Source organism: Hyperoodon ampullatus, assembly GCF_949752795.1.
Source record: "Hyperoodon ampullatus genome assembly, chromosome: 16".
In the NCBI taxonomy this organism is placed as follows: domain Eukaryota; kingdom Metazoa; phylum Chordata; class Mammalia; order Artiodactyla; family Ziphiidae; genus Hyperoodon; species Hyperoodon ampullatus.
In genome coordinates, this window is record NC_136929.1 from 30868101 (window position 1) to 30884987 (window position 16887).

Below are 16887 nucleotides of genomic sequence, written 5' to 3' on the forward strand. Positions count from 1 at the left end.
CTCTTAGAGGCTGTTTCCTGGTAACACAGCCATATCTTTTCTCACTTTCTCAAATCTGTGTAGTCCTTTTATTTAATTTCTAACTGCTATAAATGCTGCTTGTTTGGTGTTTTCCCATGGTTTCCCCAGCTTTCCTTCTCTCTCTTGGCTGCTCTCCCATTGCTACACGTTTATGCATTCATATCTCGGAATCAATATGTTTCCATTTTCCAGTGTCCAAAAGCCAAGAAATGAATTCTAATAATGATTTCAGGATCAAGCCTTTCAGGTCTTTTCTTTTTCCTAAAAGGAGGAGGAAGCGTATACCTCAACTGTTTGGGAAACATATTTATGCAGTGTTGCTGGTCTTACGTGTACGTATGTGCAGCTTGAAGCTGGAATTATGGATGGTTTACTGGCCACATTATCACAGTAGAAGTGATTGGTATGGGCTATGAGAATATGTTATGTCAACACTGTAAACGGATGAATGGTATGATCAGGGTTTTGTCCTCTTTATACTGATGAGGCATTGTTTTTGGATATGCTGGCTGCATTTCAACTGCTACGTGTGAAATAGGAACCAGCGTGTGCCTCTGTGATGTTTACACTTATAAATTTATGCATAACATGTCTAACGTTCCCAAATAAGATACGTCTGTTGTCCAAAGGTTTGAGTGATCCTTCCTAATTTTTATGAGCATTTTCTGTATTTTGGTTTGAGCTCATGCAAAAGCTATGTAGTTCTCAAGTATTTGAAAGCACCTAGGGGCTCTTAGTATTGGGTCTTCCTAGCTTTCTGGTATGTACAGCAGTATTACAAGAGGAATGCTCTTCCTCTATTGTTGTAAAACAGCTTAAGGAGTAAAATTTTTTTTTAGTGAGGGATTAAGCAGATACCTACAAAGTATGGACTCGTGTTCATAATCTACAGAAGTCTTAAGCAGTTTGCAAATCTCAGTGAAGCTTGATGCCTCAGAAGCCCTCTATTTACAGATAAGCTCCATGTTTACCTCCTGTATTGTCGTAGTCTACGAAAGCACTCTTTCATTTACTTTATGAAAAGTTTCTACAATGATGAATTGCACCTCAGCCTTTGGTTTATAAACCTATGTTAGAACCTTGTGTCTAAGTGTAATTGGGAAGAAAAAAATTCGTGATGGAAATAGTCACTATTTCCAAAATTAGAATTTTGGAGAGAAATTAATCAAGGCTATATTTGAAAACAAACTATGTTTGATAATTTGTGCTTAATGACATATTTTATAATTTTAATGACCAACCAACTGGGATATTTTATGAAAGCAGCCTCAACAAAGAATTTCTATATGGGTATGACATACTAATAAGAAACATCCTACATTGTTCTACAGAGAAATTAAATGATAATACTGGGTACAAATTGAAATAGTGTTCTAGTTAGAAGAGTAGATAATGCTAATAGCTTTTTATAAAAGTTGCTCTGTTTATGGTGTTTCTTTTCTTTTGTTTCTTAATATCTGAGAATATTTAAATTCTTATTTCTCAATTTCAGCACATGAAATGAAATCTTGTCATTTAGAATTTTATGCAGTAGATATTTTGGATGCTTCATTTTGATATTTTCTAATTCTTTTCTTTTGGTGGGTAAGTAACCATGTTAGCTTAGAAGCAAAAAAAAAAAAACAAAACAATAAAACATCAACCCATTTTCCTGTTTAGTTGATCTGGTACCATTGTTTAGCTTATTTTCTTTCTTTTCTCATTGTTGCTAAATAAAATGCCCTTGCACTATTGTATTTCCTGAATGGAGCTATAATTTATATTCTATAAAGAAAGATTTGAAGAAGCATGTTTTGTTCCTTTAAGTGTATGCTCAAGCTTTGAGGGGACTAGCAAACCAAAATCTTTTATTAAACAAAGAATGAAATGAACCAATTTAATATAATTTTAGGCATTGTTGTTCTCATACCATAGTGAAGCTGGAAAAAAAAGGTTTTGGTCTTCATATATTAGAACAATAATGTCTACGTTAGCCTGGTCAAATTAGATATAACCAAAAATAATCTTTTGTAGTCTAACTCTCTGTTAAGGCTAGACGGACACCTGCTAATTTGGGGGCCATTTTAGGCCTTGGAAATAGACATTTAGTGACTATTTCTTGAATTTATGAGTGAATAGGTATAAAAATAAATTATATTCATGCTCAGTAATAACACACTGAGCCCATTAGTCTGGGTGGAATCTTGGATTCTTTATTATTCTTTATTATTAAATTTTGCTCATTAAAACTTGAAAGCATGAAAACAAACTTGGACAAAATTATTATCATTGCCTTAAATTACACAGCACAAGCATAGGCAACTTAAGATTTACAGAATAAGCTTTTCCTAAAATTATTTCCTAAAAAATGTCTGTTGTATTTCTGTATATTATTTTGAGAAAAACTTTTTCATTGCTATGAGCTCAGTTATAATCCAGTTATTAGAAATAGTTTGTATTCAATAATTTAGCAAACGGGTGTGGGAGGTTGGAGAATTGTATGCCCTGTTTTAATGCTCCAAATGAGAATGATACGATGGCTCTTGCACCAAATATGAAAGTTGAAATGTCGTGGTGAGTTTCCCCTGTGTTGTTGCCAGGTAATATTATGCCTGCAGATTATTAGAGTGTTGAGTAAGGGGTTAGAATCATGAAATTGTAGAATTTTAGAGTGGAAAGGCTATCTAAGCTTATCTAATCAAAATTCCCGTTAGTTTATAACCAAGGAAACTGAGACTCTTAAGTGCAGTGATGGGTCAGACAAACAGAGCAAATGTTTTTAATTGAAGAGGTTGTATTTATGCTGTCTTAAGAAGATAATATTTTGCATTCTGAACTGGTCTTTCAGAAGATTTTATGTAAAATCACTGTTCATTTTGAGGTTCCTGTGGCTTCTTTTCTCCTCCGTAGTGTATTTCCCTGGATTTTGACAATGATGTCTGTCGCCCTCCCAATCGTCTTACTCTGTTGTGCTTTTGTACTCTCCACTTTAATTATGACGACTGTCCGAGCGGTTCTTCAGATATTTGGAGAGCAAATTAATGTTCTGTAGCAATAAGAGAAATATTAAGAAACATTCAAGTCATCAATCATCCCTCTATTTTTCTCCCCACAGTCTCCAAACGTCCACAACTACCCCGATATGGAAGCTGTTCCCCTGTTGCTAAATAATGTGAAAGGGGAACCCCCGGAGGACCCGTTATGCGTAGATCACTTCCAGACACAAACTGAGCCAGTGGACTTGTCCATCAACAAAGCCAGGACATCCCCCACAGCCGTTTCCTCCTCCCCTGTTTCCATGACAGCGTCCGCCTCCTCCCCTTCTTCAACTTCAACCTCTTCGTCGTCTTCTAGTCGTCCAGCCTCATCCCCAACTGTTATAACATCAGTATCTTCAGCATCATCGTCGTCAACGGTATTAACTCCAGGGCCCCTTGTTGCCTCTGCCTCTGGTGTGGGAGGCCAGCAGTTTTTGCACATTATCCATCCCGTTCCGCCTTCAAGTCCCATGAATTTACAGTCTAACAAACTGAGTCACGTTCACCGCATCCCCGTGGTGGTCCAGTCGGTGCCTGTTGTCTACACAGCTGTGCGGTCACCTGGAAATGTGAACAACACTATCGTCGTACCACTTTTGGAGGATGGGAGAAGCCATGGCAAAGGTAAGAGACACAAGCAAGCCTTGATTTATTTCAGCAATAACTCTTCATTTATTCATTTATTAGCGGACCCTAAGTCGTAGGCAAACACACTACATCCAAGGAAGTTCTGTGCAGAACGACACAGGAGCCAGCTGATCCACTGCTGAGTAGAGCACAGTTTAGTAGAAACTAACCTCATATTTATATAGGTATATGCTTCAGTATTACTTAGTCCATATTTCTATATATCAAGTCATTTAATGTCAGAATTCAAATACCTAAATTTGCAAAATATTTTTACCTTCAAGTGCTCAAATAGAAAGTTCAGTCTATAGTCAGTGTAACAGCTTGTGAGATGTAAATGTGTAAATCCCTTGTAGAGGTTAACCACTGTGAAATTTTAAAAAAGTGTGTCAGGATGTTTCTTCTTTCAGTTGTTCAGTCTGTAACTTACATGTCTGGCAATAATATAAAATTCCATGAAGTTCAGTGGTTGGAACCTGATCATTCACTTTTGAGTAACTTGTAAATTAAGTTGCCATTAAAGTAATTCTAAAGTTAGGTGTTTGGCTACAAATGTGTTACGTAGCTTGAGTTCTTATCTTCATCCAAGTCTAAGTTTTTATTTTAAATAGCAGGAAGCCTCCATATGATAGAAATAATTCAAAATGCAGTATTAATATTTCCTTCTGGGGGTTAGAAGGCAGAAAGATACTCTGTTACATGACTATGTAATAATACCAAGTTAACTATATGTGATAGCTGATCATGAAGTTGTTTCTTCTTCTAAGTTCTTTTTGTTTCATTTTTAAATAGAAGGAATTATAATAATATCATGGTGTTGATTTTTCTTCCCTTTCTATGAATCTAAAAAAATAAGCCACCCTTCTATAGAGATGTAAAATGCCTATAATCATCAACTCATATGTGTGTATTTTGTCTTCAGAGTCTAGAAATGACGATGGATTAAGACTTAGATTGCATTACTTTTTGCTTTGATAGCATATTACTTCCGAGGCCCTTAATTAAAATATGATGGGTGAATACATAAAACACTGCCTTCGTGTAAAATACTAGTAAACATAGTTGTTCTGGTTCTTGTATCAGGTAGGATTCAGTGCATAGGAATAACATTTGGTCATGAACTTGGAGATTTTTGCAAACATACATTACAAAATTGTGCATTCATCTTTTGCTAGTTACTATTTTATCTGCAGTGAGTTTCTTCATAGCACATGACAAGTTTCATCTTCCCAGTTTTACCACCTGAAAAATCTTGTGCTTTACAGCAGTCAGAGGTTTAAACTTCAAACTTGAGATCCAGACGCTCTGCTTACCTGACAACCTTTTTTTTTCTTTTTTTTTTTTTTTTGGTGCTTTTATGGGCAAAGGCCAGGAAGTAGTCCCACCACCATCTTTGTGAGCAGGTAGAAGAAAAAGAGGAAGAAGTGAGTCTTTACATAGATTTTTCTTGAGTCGAACCTTCTTTGATATTACTAATACTTCTGATCCAAATGAGCTAATTGATTCGAATAATAATAACATAACTAAAGGCCATATTAGGTATTTATTTTCCCGTATAATTTACAGATGTGCTTTAAGTTTTTTAAGAATTAGGAATTAACAACTAGAAAAATTATAACCTTGTGTATTACATTATATATGTGTATACCATAGAACCCAATCTTTTTGCAATAACACTTATGAAAAATATTGCTTTCATTGTGAAGGTGATTGATAAGGATTTTAACACCGTTCATGACCTGTTTTTACAATTTTCATGCTCTAAAGAAGGAAACAAAAGAGATATCTCTTTTATTTGCCATTATTTTATGGGAGAGATTACTTTTATTTAAAGTTTACTACCAAAATTTAATTTTCTGGAAAATTTATCTTTGCAGAAGAACTGTGTTAAGTAAGACTCATGCTGTAATTTGTTCTCTACATGAGTATATTTGTTAGTTTCACGCAGTGTTTTCTAAGTAGTTTCCTCATATCAAGAGTAAACATTTATATAACCATAAACACACTAAACTATAATGTGGATGTTAACAGCATGAGATTTGGAATCAAGGTTGTATGGGTTAGAATCCTGGTTCCCTCACTTCCAGCTTTGGGCTGGGCAATAACTGGGCAAAGTTATTTAATTTCACTAATCTTCATTTTCTTCAGTGATAAAATGGGAATTTTATCATCTTTGAATATATATATCTTTGAAGGTATATATCTTTGAAGATTATTGGGAAGATAAAATAAGAGCTTATGTGTAAATGTCTAGCACTGATTAACTATCAATAAATGTTTGCAGTTATTTATCATTATTATATCCCCCCCAAAAAAATACCTGAAGCAATAATGTTCAGAAATTTTTACTCTGTCTTATAAAAACAGAAAGTTGGAGGAAAAAAGACTTACTGAATTTAAAAGTGAAAAACTGCTTCCAAGAAGTTGGTATAGAAATGCTTCTCAAAGTTGTTACAACAAATTATAAGGGATGAGAGTTTAGGATGAGAAATTGTCTGGAAAATCCCATACTTTCTATGTTTATTAGTTTATATTAAGTTTTTATAATCCCCACGTTCTACAAATATTGCTACAGCATTTTATGGTTTTTTATTGTTTAATTGATTAATTAGATTATGGTAAAATTGTCTAATGGAGGCCTGCCTACGTCACAGAATGAATAAAGGAGAGGGCATTTCAGTGATTCCTCACGTCTTTATTTTGGACATATGCACTGGGCACTGGGCCAGCAATGAAATGGCTGGGTGATAAAGGGAGCCCTATTTCCATTCTCAAACAGGACTTGTATATCTGGTAAGGATGAGCAAAAGAAAATACAATAGGGGAGTTGGTTTTTCAAAATGCTACTAATAAAAATACAAAACTCTTATAAAAATGTAGGTGATTGTACTAGATAATTACCTTTAAAGTTGGTATAACATATCTGGTCTGTGGTAGAGAAATAGATTACCTTACATCACACTACACAAGGGACTGTGAATGAATACATCTGTATCTAAAATAACATGAATTGAGTCATTTGTCCATTCAAGTATTTATTGAGCATCTCTTATGGATCAGGCATTTTATTGGCACCAGAGACGTAGTGTTGAGCGAAACAGATGCTGTTTCTATCTGAGTGCTTGTAGTCTACTGGGAGATTTTGACGTCAAACAGAAAAATCGTACAATTAACTGATAACTGTGGACAGAGTTGGGTTAAAATGTAGACCAGCCATGGATGTGCCTAGGGCAAAGAGTTTAATTATAACTGCAGAGAGAGAAAGTTGTATATGACAAAAGTGTTTTCATACAGGGTGTTATATGTGGTTGGAAAAAATGTTTTTGCTGTGATGCTCAGAAGGGGGTGTTTGGGGCTTGGGAGTGTGGTGGGCTGGAACTTCCGCACGGTATGCTTGGATGTGAAAAAGCATTCTAATGAGGAGAGAACTCCAGCCTATCCAGTATTTATGGAATATAGTCTAAAGGAATGGCAAGTCGTCAGCTAGCCCAGGGCACCAACAGATCTCAGTTGGGTCTTGAATGTAATCTGTGATAGGAAGGAAAATGGCATGATGTTCTGGAAGGCACAGTAAACACAGTGTAGACTAGGGCCATCAGAGGGATGCTGTCAGAGAAGTTCTCCAGAGGAAGACATTTTTCTGCTTGATACAGGACAAAGTAGCAGTTAGCCCCTCGAAGTGATAGTGCTGAGGGGTGGAAGGCTCTCCACAGAACCTGAGACCTGTTATTTATAAACAAGACCCTAAAGGGGTTATTTGACCTTGTAAAGGAATTTCAGTTCAGCCTGGGGAAGTTTTTGGTAGATTTCCCAGGAGATTTTCATTCGTTTTTACAGATATTTAGCAGCAGGAAGCATAGAAGGTCAAAACAAATCACAAGCGAAGTGATTGGTTTGTTATTGCCTTGATGGAAAAGTAGGCACTTTGTGTGTGTGTGCGTGTGTGTGTGTGTGTGTGTGTGTTACGTGGGCCTCTCACTGCTGTGGCCTCTCCCGTTGTGGAGCACAGGCTCCGGACGCGCAGGCCCGGCGTCCATGGCTCGCAGGCCCAGCTTCCATGGCTCACAGCCCCAGCCGCTCCACGGCACGTGGGATCTTCCCGGACCGGGGCACGAACCCATGTCCCCTGCATCGGCAGGCGGACCCCCAACCACTGCGCCACCAGGGAAGCCCAAAAGTAGGCACTTTTATGGTTCTCTTTTCCTTTCTTCTTTTGAGCCACTATTAAGATGAGGGAAAGATGTTTAAGAGAATGCAAGTGAAGAGAGCGTTTCACCGAGGGACTCATCAAATGTATCAAAAGCTTCTAAGGGGCCAAATAAAATAAGGACTAAGAATGGAGCCTTTCGGGAGGATGGAGTTTACTGGTGACACTGTGTCAGTGGAGTGGTGGGGACAAAGGGTGGACTGAAGTGAGTTCGTGTTCAGATGGGAGGTAAGGCAGGGGTGACAAAGTCTAGACAACTCTTTGGAGTAGTTTTGCTGGAAGAGTTTTGGAGAAATGGCATGATAGCTGGAGAGGCATTTACGCTCTCAAGGGAGGAATTTTAAAAGAGGCAGAAAGTATAGCATATTTGTATTCTGTCAAGAATAATCCAGTAGACAGTTGAAAAATGGGTAATTCTAGAGAGGGAAGAATTACAGAAGCAAAATTGTTAATTGCACATTAGTTGCTTATATAATTTTGTGGAAGTAACCTGCATCTTGCAGTAATTAACCCAAATTCTAAAGTCAATTTATTAGATTGACACAAGTTTTAGGAAAAAAGATACATAATGGAAGAGGAAAGAAAATGCAAAAAACAGCAGATAATGATCTAGGATTGACGATGAAAAGCAAACAGAAGTTCAGCAAAATGTGGGTTCCACTGAGAATTATAAAAATGAAACCAGCATTAATATGAATATAAGATCAAACATTTCTCATTCACCACATACTGGAATGTACAGAATAATTAAAAGAAAAAGGTAACCCCCAAATAATTTGTTGTTTAAAGACATTTTTATAATTGAATATTAATAGATATTACATTTCAGAAACGCAGAACACTTAAAGAGCAAGGCCGTAAGCAGTCTGTGAGCATCCAACTAAAGAGCTAAAAAAAAAAAGGATTTACTTTCTCCCTCCCATATGTGAGCTAGTCCTTTCTCCATGTAGCTAAAGGAACAGGTAATATCACCTTGATGCCCAGGAATGAGGCTCGAGCCAAGGTGTGATTGACCGGTGGCTTTGAAACAGCCAGAACTGAAAAGCCAGCTGGGTAATTCACTGTTGCCCAGTTTTCTTCCCTGACCACTATTGCATCCTTCTTTACTACGTTATATAGATGATCTGTTGGTCTGTCTTCTCCCCCTTTACCCATACTGTCTTCTCCTTAGCCACCCAAACCCACTGGATGTCCCCATGACTGTAAAAAAGGAGATTGCCCAGCAGAAAAAGCTCAGTTCGTTTCCTATGCAGCCACATTCTTTTTCCTGAAAATGCAACGCTGGCAGCCCAGCCTACCAGAAGTTTTACAAAACATATTTCTTGCATCAAGACTTTTTATTATAATGGTGTCATACTTGAAAAATAACTCATTATGGGTCATAAGTGCATTATTCCTGACCATATATTTATAGGATAAAATCCTTGAGTTTAAAGTACTTTTTCCCCCAGATGTCTGACTAGAGCATGTTGTTACTGCTGTTAAGCAACCAGCAGCCATTTGAGCATGTCATTTCTTTCGTCATCTCCTTTAATAAAAGCGTGTTGTTTTTGTCTTATTTTTAGATGAAGTGAGGAATCCTCCAAAATGATACGTTATTCCCATAGCACTGGTTCAGGAATTTCAAAGGGCCATGGCTGTGAGCAAATTTGAAACACTCAAACCCCATTTCTTCCTATAGGCTTTTGCTTTTCTCAGCAGCCCACAGAAAGAAGCCACAAGTGTATTTTTAGTCCTAGGCCATTTATACTTGTGAAGGGAAATCTGGTCATTGCAGTGATTGCTGCAGAGCTGGTTGGAGGTTGTGACTGACCATCTAATGCAACCGGAGTTTTGCTCCCATGAAACTCTGCATTTCAGATCTCTTTATTTTGCCAGTTTTCTTCTGCTGTCAGCTTTCCCAACGTTGACGTTTGTGGTATCTTATTTCAGGTCCAGGTTCATTTTGTCACAGACTTGCTTCTCCTGTCTACCTTACACATGACTGTCCTCTTTTAGTTCACCATTCAATGGATTCCTGGTGTCATCTGTCCATAGAACCAGAATATCCAGGGCAGCTGACTTATGCTCATATATATGGTTGTCTTGGCTTCTTGAGTGATTGAACTACCACAGCTTCCTTTGGTAAATGTATTCTTCTACTTATGCTTAATTAAGTATGATAACTACTAGATAGAGATTCCTATTTTAAATCTGAATTTAATGTTTATTGACAAACCATCTAGTTACTCAATCTTATTGTTAATTTTTTAATGTTGCTTATTGGGAAGCAGGACTGGATGGTTGCTGACTTTTGGCTTATTATTCTTGAATTTAGACTTTGATGGGACTTGAGTGTTTTATTACTGTCATGATAAGACAGGAACATGTCAAATAGAAAGGCAGCCAATATTTATGAAAAACTGAATTTTAAATAGGAGGTCAGAATATTTTATATAGATACGTTGGTCATTTGTTGTTTGTTTTTACCTGACTTTCAACAAGGAGTAGAAACTTATCTGTATTTTTTCACTTCTGGGCACCCATAGGAAGTTGAATGGATTCCATCAAAAAAATGGCTTCTTATGCTCTTGTTTATCTGAAATACCCACAATCTGTCGACTCCTCTGTTTTATCTGGCATAGACTGGGTTGGGTCTAAAATTTGATGATAATCACTGTCTTGAGAGAGGAGACAGAAATTGTGTGTACTGTTCTAAGAGAATTAGCAGAAAAGAGAAAACTGTAAATGTAAACTGTAAAATGTCAAGGAATGAGTTTGGCTTTTCCCCCGCACAGTTAAATAGTCAATAAAAAAAAGAAGAGAAAAAAGTATGGCCTACAGAGGGGATCCACTTTAAGAGAGAGGTGATACTTCATTCAGAGATAGATATTATGTAAGGAAGCAAAGATAATAGACGGAGACAAACCCATTCAATAGATAAAGTAGCTAAAGCAAGGGGTTACCAAAGTGGAATTTGTGTCCATTCTGTTATAAAGTGATACCTAGCACACCATTTTAATTTGTTAGGTCAAGTGCCTCCTATGATAAAGTGGTCTAATTTATATTTAAATAGATAGATGCTTAAATGTGATATATTACTAGTATTTAGTCTAAGGTTAGTCTCTATATTCATTTTTCACCACACGTGAAAAGTTTTCTCTGATAATATTTAACACACTGAACATTAACATACTGGATCTTGAAATATAATATCTTTCCTTTCCTCTATAGCTTCCTTTTTTAAGAACAAGTTTTTTCTCTCCTGAAGTCATGTTCTATTTAAATATAAAGCTTCTAATTTCAAATAGTACAGGTGCTGTTATGCTGCAAGGAAATTCTTATTTTACATATCAGATTGCAGATATTTATAGGATTCTTTCGATGACGTTTGGACTTATATACTCATTGCAAGAAACCTTTGGGTATTGGATGGATGTATCTATATATAGAGAGATATAGAGATCTATCCTTATCTGGATATATCTATATAGATATAGTTATTTTTTGCAAATGGGCATTTTACCTAGTGACTCTTAAGACCTGGAAAGAACAAATGAAAGAAGGAAGAATATAAGATCCAAAAGGGAAACTTGGTCTTAGAATCCTTGCCAGCACTGTTTTAAATTGGCTTTTTAATTATTCATAACCCTCTGGCTGTGGTTTCTGTCTCCCGACTTTTTCTCACTCCCTCAACAATAATTCTTTTTCTATTCCAAGCTCTGTTACTATTTTCTCAGTCCCTTCTCTCTGCCCGTTCTCCATTGTTAATGGAGAATTTGATTAACTGTTCTTCCACTTTGTGTTCTTTAGAAAAGAACAAATTGATATTTGTCTTTCTGTCTAATAAATAAAAGAAGAGCTACCAATTTACAGAGTTATCATTATGTACTCCATCTTTCTTCCAGCCACCTTCATGTGGGGGAAATGCTACTTTGATCATTGGCCAGTTGTATGTGTTTTTCATGACCAGGTGTCTTCACCATCGTTTTTCTTCATTTTATCAACAAATGTTTTATCGACCAATTATATGGCCAGAAATGTCACTATGGCGATTTTTTTTTTTTTTTTTTTTTTTTTTTTTTGCCGTACACGGGCCTCTCACTGTTGTGGCCTCTCCCGTTGCGGAGCACAGGCTCCGGACGCACAGGCTCCAGACTCACAGGCTCAGTGGCCATGGCTCACGGGCCCAGCCGCTCCGCGGCATGTGGGATCCTCCCGGACCGGGGCACGAACCCGCGTCCTCTGCATCGGCAGGCGGACTCTCAACCACTGCGCCACCAGGGAAGCCCCACTATGGCAACTTTTAAAATAACTTCTCTTAAAAGCCTGCTTTTTAGTGTACAATACACTAAAATTATACTGTCCACACTGAGTCATTTTCCTGTTGATGAATCTTGAAATCAGTTTATTAGCTTATAATCATTTTAAAGAAATTAAATAGGATGGAATTGATTAAGAAATATGAGAGTATCACCCAAATAAGTATTATATCATGAAACTTTTACTTCCATATATGCAAATGCAGTACTGTGTGTGTCTGTATACTGTCTGTGTACTGAGTCATATTGAAATACGTATTTCTTACGGTAGTTCCTCTCTCAAAAGTTTGAACAACACTACATGGAGTTCCGTCACCTTTAATTCAGATTTTTCCCTCTTCCTTTCTCTTTCTTTCCATCTCCCTCGAATACCCTCCTTGATTCCACCTTCTTTTCTCTACCCTCTCACTCTCCCATCTCCCCTCCCTTTCTGTCTTCTTTCTTCTCCCAGGTGTCCTTCTGCATCTCCCTCTACCCTTCACCATTCTACCTTTTCTTGAAGCTTGATTCTTCTTTCTCTTCTATATGTCACCAAATCACCTATCCCAGAAGTGATGTATTATGGAACTAAGCAACCTATATTGAAAATGATAGCCTTTGTACTGCCATCTAGTGGTAGGATTTTAAAATATTGTGAACGGAAAGAGTTGGAGGAACTCTACCGAATCAAGTTATTTCTTCTATGATTGCTCTAGGGTTTTCCCAGCTGGTGTAGGGTTGTCAGGGAGTGCAGTGAATATGCTCTTTTAAAGTGAAACTTGAACATGGATTCGAAACCTAACTTATTTACTTTGTTTTAAGAAGCATCCCTTCTACTCACTTGTCCTACTTCCCATCCTGCACATTTGTATGTGACTTCTGTTTAGTAGAAATAAAATGCTACTTTCAATGTACCTTTGCGTAGTTTTTTTTGTAACTATGGATTGTGTTTGTTGGGTTAGTGGACACACGTATATGCTGACTTGTGAACTATTAAGTTTTATTGAATGTCATAGAGAAAAAATAAAAAGAGAGTTATGTCTGGGACAGCAGGACTGCAGGAAGACAGAAAATAGGAGAATTGGGTGAAACTGATAACTGGGAGTAGGCCTTGGAGAATTCATCAGAGAACCGCCTTCTCAATAGCTAGGGACTTAGGAAAAGCTCAGTAGAAACGGAGTAGAATTCGAAAGATATTCCCATGGTATATGGGTTTCTCAGTTTCTCAGTGCGAGAGAGATCTAGTGGGACTGGGGTGACCTACAATAAGAATAAACTTTTCTGTTGACAAAAACTGTAGTTGCTTATATAATGCAGTATATATTATTAAAAATCCTCACTCACAGGTTAAAATAGGCTGACATCTCTCAAAATCCATCTGGGCCTCATTAGCTACAATTTTTTCAACACATTGCGTTGTGCCTGACGCTAGTAAATGTTCAATAAATACTTAGTGAATGAACAAATGAATTAATTAATGTAAGTGTAGTGTTTTATATGAGGTGCTCAGTTAGAATGCCATGGCCAGTGCTGGTCTCTAGTCCTAAACCCTAAACATAAAAGGAACCTTCCCCTGTATGGTGAAGTAGAAGAAGCAACAACATAAAGTGGAAACCAGCAGGGTTCCTCATATACTCACAGCATGGATCCTACCACCCCTCCCCGCCAGGCTGTTGCCATTCCACCGAATATGTCTCATGTCTCAGCCACCATTTCTATGGCTTTTCATGATGACAACTCTCCCTTTATCCATGTAGTTTCCTTTTCTTGGACGGCCTTTTCTTTCTCTGGAAAAAGACCCAGTTCAGATGCCTTCTTTTCTAGAAAGACACATACCAAATTGTATTACAATTTATGCCATACATATACACATATACATACACATACACATAGATATACATATATGTAAAATATATTCTCTTGGCTCAATATATTTGGCTCAAATATATTATATATAATATAAAATTTTATTATAATGATATCTATATCATGGCCTTACTGCTTTGTCCAGTGTCTGGCACACAATGAACAATAAATGTTTGCAGAATGAATGAATATCATTCCCAGAGCTGTTACTCTCTTACGTCAGTGGGCCATCTGTAATTCCCTGGTGTTTTTGAGTATATTGTTTCTACTGTTTCCCAGGTTTGTTTTATTTCATTGCATTTAATACTGAAGAATAATATTTGGTGGTACATTATAGATGCTTGATATGATTTAGGTTTTAATGGTTTCTGGAGTTGAACCCCTGTGGGTGAGACATATTCTTATGGCTTCTGAACAGTCTTAATGAAAAGATATTGCTGTATGAAAATTACAGCCAGTTCTGATTTATTGTTTTACTCTCAGGTAAAATAGTTTACCTGTGAAACTAGGATAAATAATGGCTTTGATTGGATCCAGGCAATTAATAGAGTCTGTGAGGTTTCTTATGTAATAGTAATGCCAATTTCATTTCCCAGTCAAGGTGAAACAAATTACACCTCCTATCCCATTGCAGTTAACTGTGTCAGCATCACGGTACCATAAAATCTCAATAAAATCTGAAAACTGTGGAGTATGGATAATCCCACTATAAATTGTAATAAAAATTACCCCTCCAGACTCTGTATTCTCTCCATGAAGTTCATAGACACTGTCTCTTTGTACATAAAGTTTTATGAAATAAATTGACCAGTTCTCCTGTCCTTACCAGATAGCAAGCTGTTTTGATTTAAAAGCTGATAACGGTATAATCAGTTTTTGGTGTTTGCAGTGCATTTTAAAAACATAAGTTTCATCTAACAAACCTTAAGTGGAAGGAAAATGCTACTTTTATTTGCACTATGCACCAAATGTCTCTTTGTGAGAAAGAATAATGACATTTTTACCATGGTGGGGCCCGTTTGCTGCAGCCATAAAACAAAGATTTCGTTTCCTTCCACCAATCTCTAATTTTAAAGGTATCTTAAGCACACCCAAGCACAAATCTAAAAGAGCTTTGCCAATGGCTTCAAGTTTTCTGCGTTTAGAAGGAATTGTCAGTTTCGTGATTGCATTTTTGTCTCATCTGTGCTAAATCCAAGAGCTCCCTAATCATCTCTGGTGTGGCCTTTGTTGGGAGTAGACGTTTTGTCAGTCCTGTATAAACACAGAGCCCTTTAAAACAGAGGAAACCCTCCAGAGACTTAGGTTGTAAATCTGCAAAAAACATGAACTAGACTCTGGAGGAAGTCATGTGTTATAATGAAGGTAAAGTAGGTAGCATTTGACGTGAGAGTTAAAGAAGCATAAGGCTTTGCTACTTGGAGTAAGTAGGCAGAAGTATTCCAGCCAAGGAAAAGAGTGAACAATGTGGGCAGAGATCGAAGGGTACGTAAAAAATGAAGAGTAGTGGAGCTTTATTGAATCTTAGGCTATAAGGCACACACACACACATACACATGGCATAGGGTATAACATATACATTGCATATGTGATATACACTATGAAGTACTTATAGGGGAGGACCTGAGGTTCTCCTTCTCTGAAACAGAAAGCCTTTTAACTCTTAGTTTAGATGTACTTCTTTACATCCTTTGTGAAGATGACGCTTCCTGCTGTGCGTAGAGACGAAATAGTGAATAAAAATGGCAAAAGAAAAAGAGAGGAGAGGTATATTTCTCAATGTTTATTTTTGTAACTCATGTCCCCTGAAATGTTATCTCAACAGATTTTTTTATGTATTCCCAATAGCCACAAAAACTGTAGCATTTCACTTTCTGTAGTTTTCCTTAGGAAAAGAAGTTACTGATTTTGCATTACCAATCTACAGATGCTCGAAACCCTCTGAGATTCTCATCTGCCAACCCCCCTGTCCAAATAGGAAATTCCCTTCATCTGTATGTGGACTAAGGGCAAAAGAGTGGCAGCTAACAAAGGAGATGTCAAAATTATTATTAAGAAAAGAACTTGAAAAATCACAGCAAGGTCTTTCGGGATTGCAGTAAATAGGCTTACACAGCTCTTTAGCCCTTGGAGGTAATACTTTATTACAGCATAATAATTACTTTTGAAATAATGACCATTAGTAATGAAGGAAAGGCTGAATTATGGTCAGTCTATTTGGAGTAGGAGACAAAGTATGTAATAAATCTTGTATTTACTAAAAATCATTTAAATAATTAACCTTTATTGAATGCTTATATGTTCTCTGTGCTTTACATACATCAATCATCTTTAAGTCTTACAGTATAACCAGTGTATAGGTATTATTGCCTGTCTTTTACAGATAAGAAAACTGAGACTCATGTACCTTCCTCTACTCCTTATAAGGTTACAGCTTATTAGTGATAGAGCCTTGAATAAAATCACAACTTTTTAATACTTTTGCCATACTTTGCCATAATTAAAAAGGTATGCCTTAGTTATCTAGAGAATTTGTCAATATTAAATAGCCCAATTTCATATTTTTTCAAATTAGATACATTGTATTTTTAAATCATTTTATTTCTGTCAAGGTGTAAAGTATTACATATGAAATTATCTATATATAAAACCAAGTATGGGCTTCCCTGGTGGCGCAGTGGTTGAGAATCTGCCTGCCAATGCAGGGGACACGGGTTTGAGCCCTGGTCTGGGAAGATCCCACATGCCGCGGAGCAACTGGGCCCGTGAGGCACAACTACCGAGCCTGCGCGTCTGGAGCCTGTGCTCGGCAACAAGAGAGGCTGCAATAGTGAGAGGCCAGCACACCGCAATGAAGAGAAAGCCCTCG

General features: G+C 37.1%; 1 protein-coding gene across 3 annotated transcripts in view; it reads left to right on the forward strand.

Moving 5' to 3' along the window:
- Positions 1–16887, forward strand: part of KLF12 (KLF transcription factor 12) — a gene marked incomplete at both ends in the record, with an annotated part of 307076 nt that overhangs the window by 152357 nt on the left and 137832 nt on the right. For all 3 annotated transcript variants that reach the window (XM_079721703.1, XM_079721704.1, XM_079721705.1), the window contains one exon: positions 3116–3662. In XM_079721703.1, the coding sequence (XP_079577829.1) occupies positions 3116–3662 (547 nt within the window). The remainder of the gene's footprint in view (positions 1–3115; positions 3663–16887) is intronic.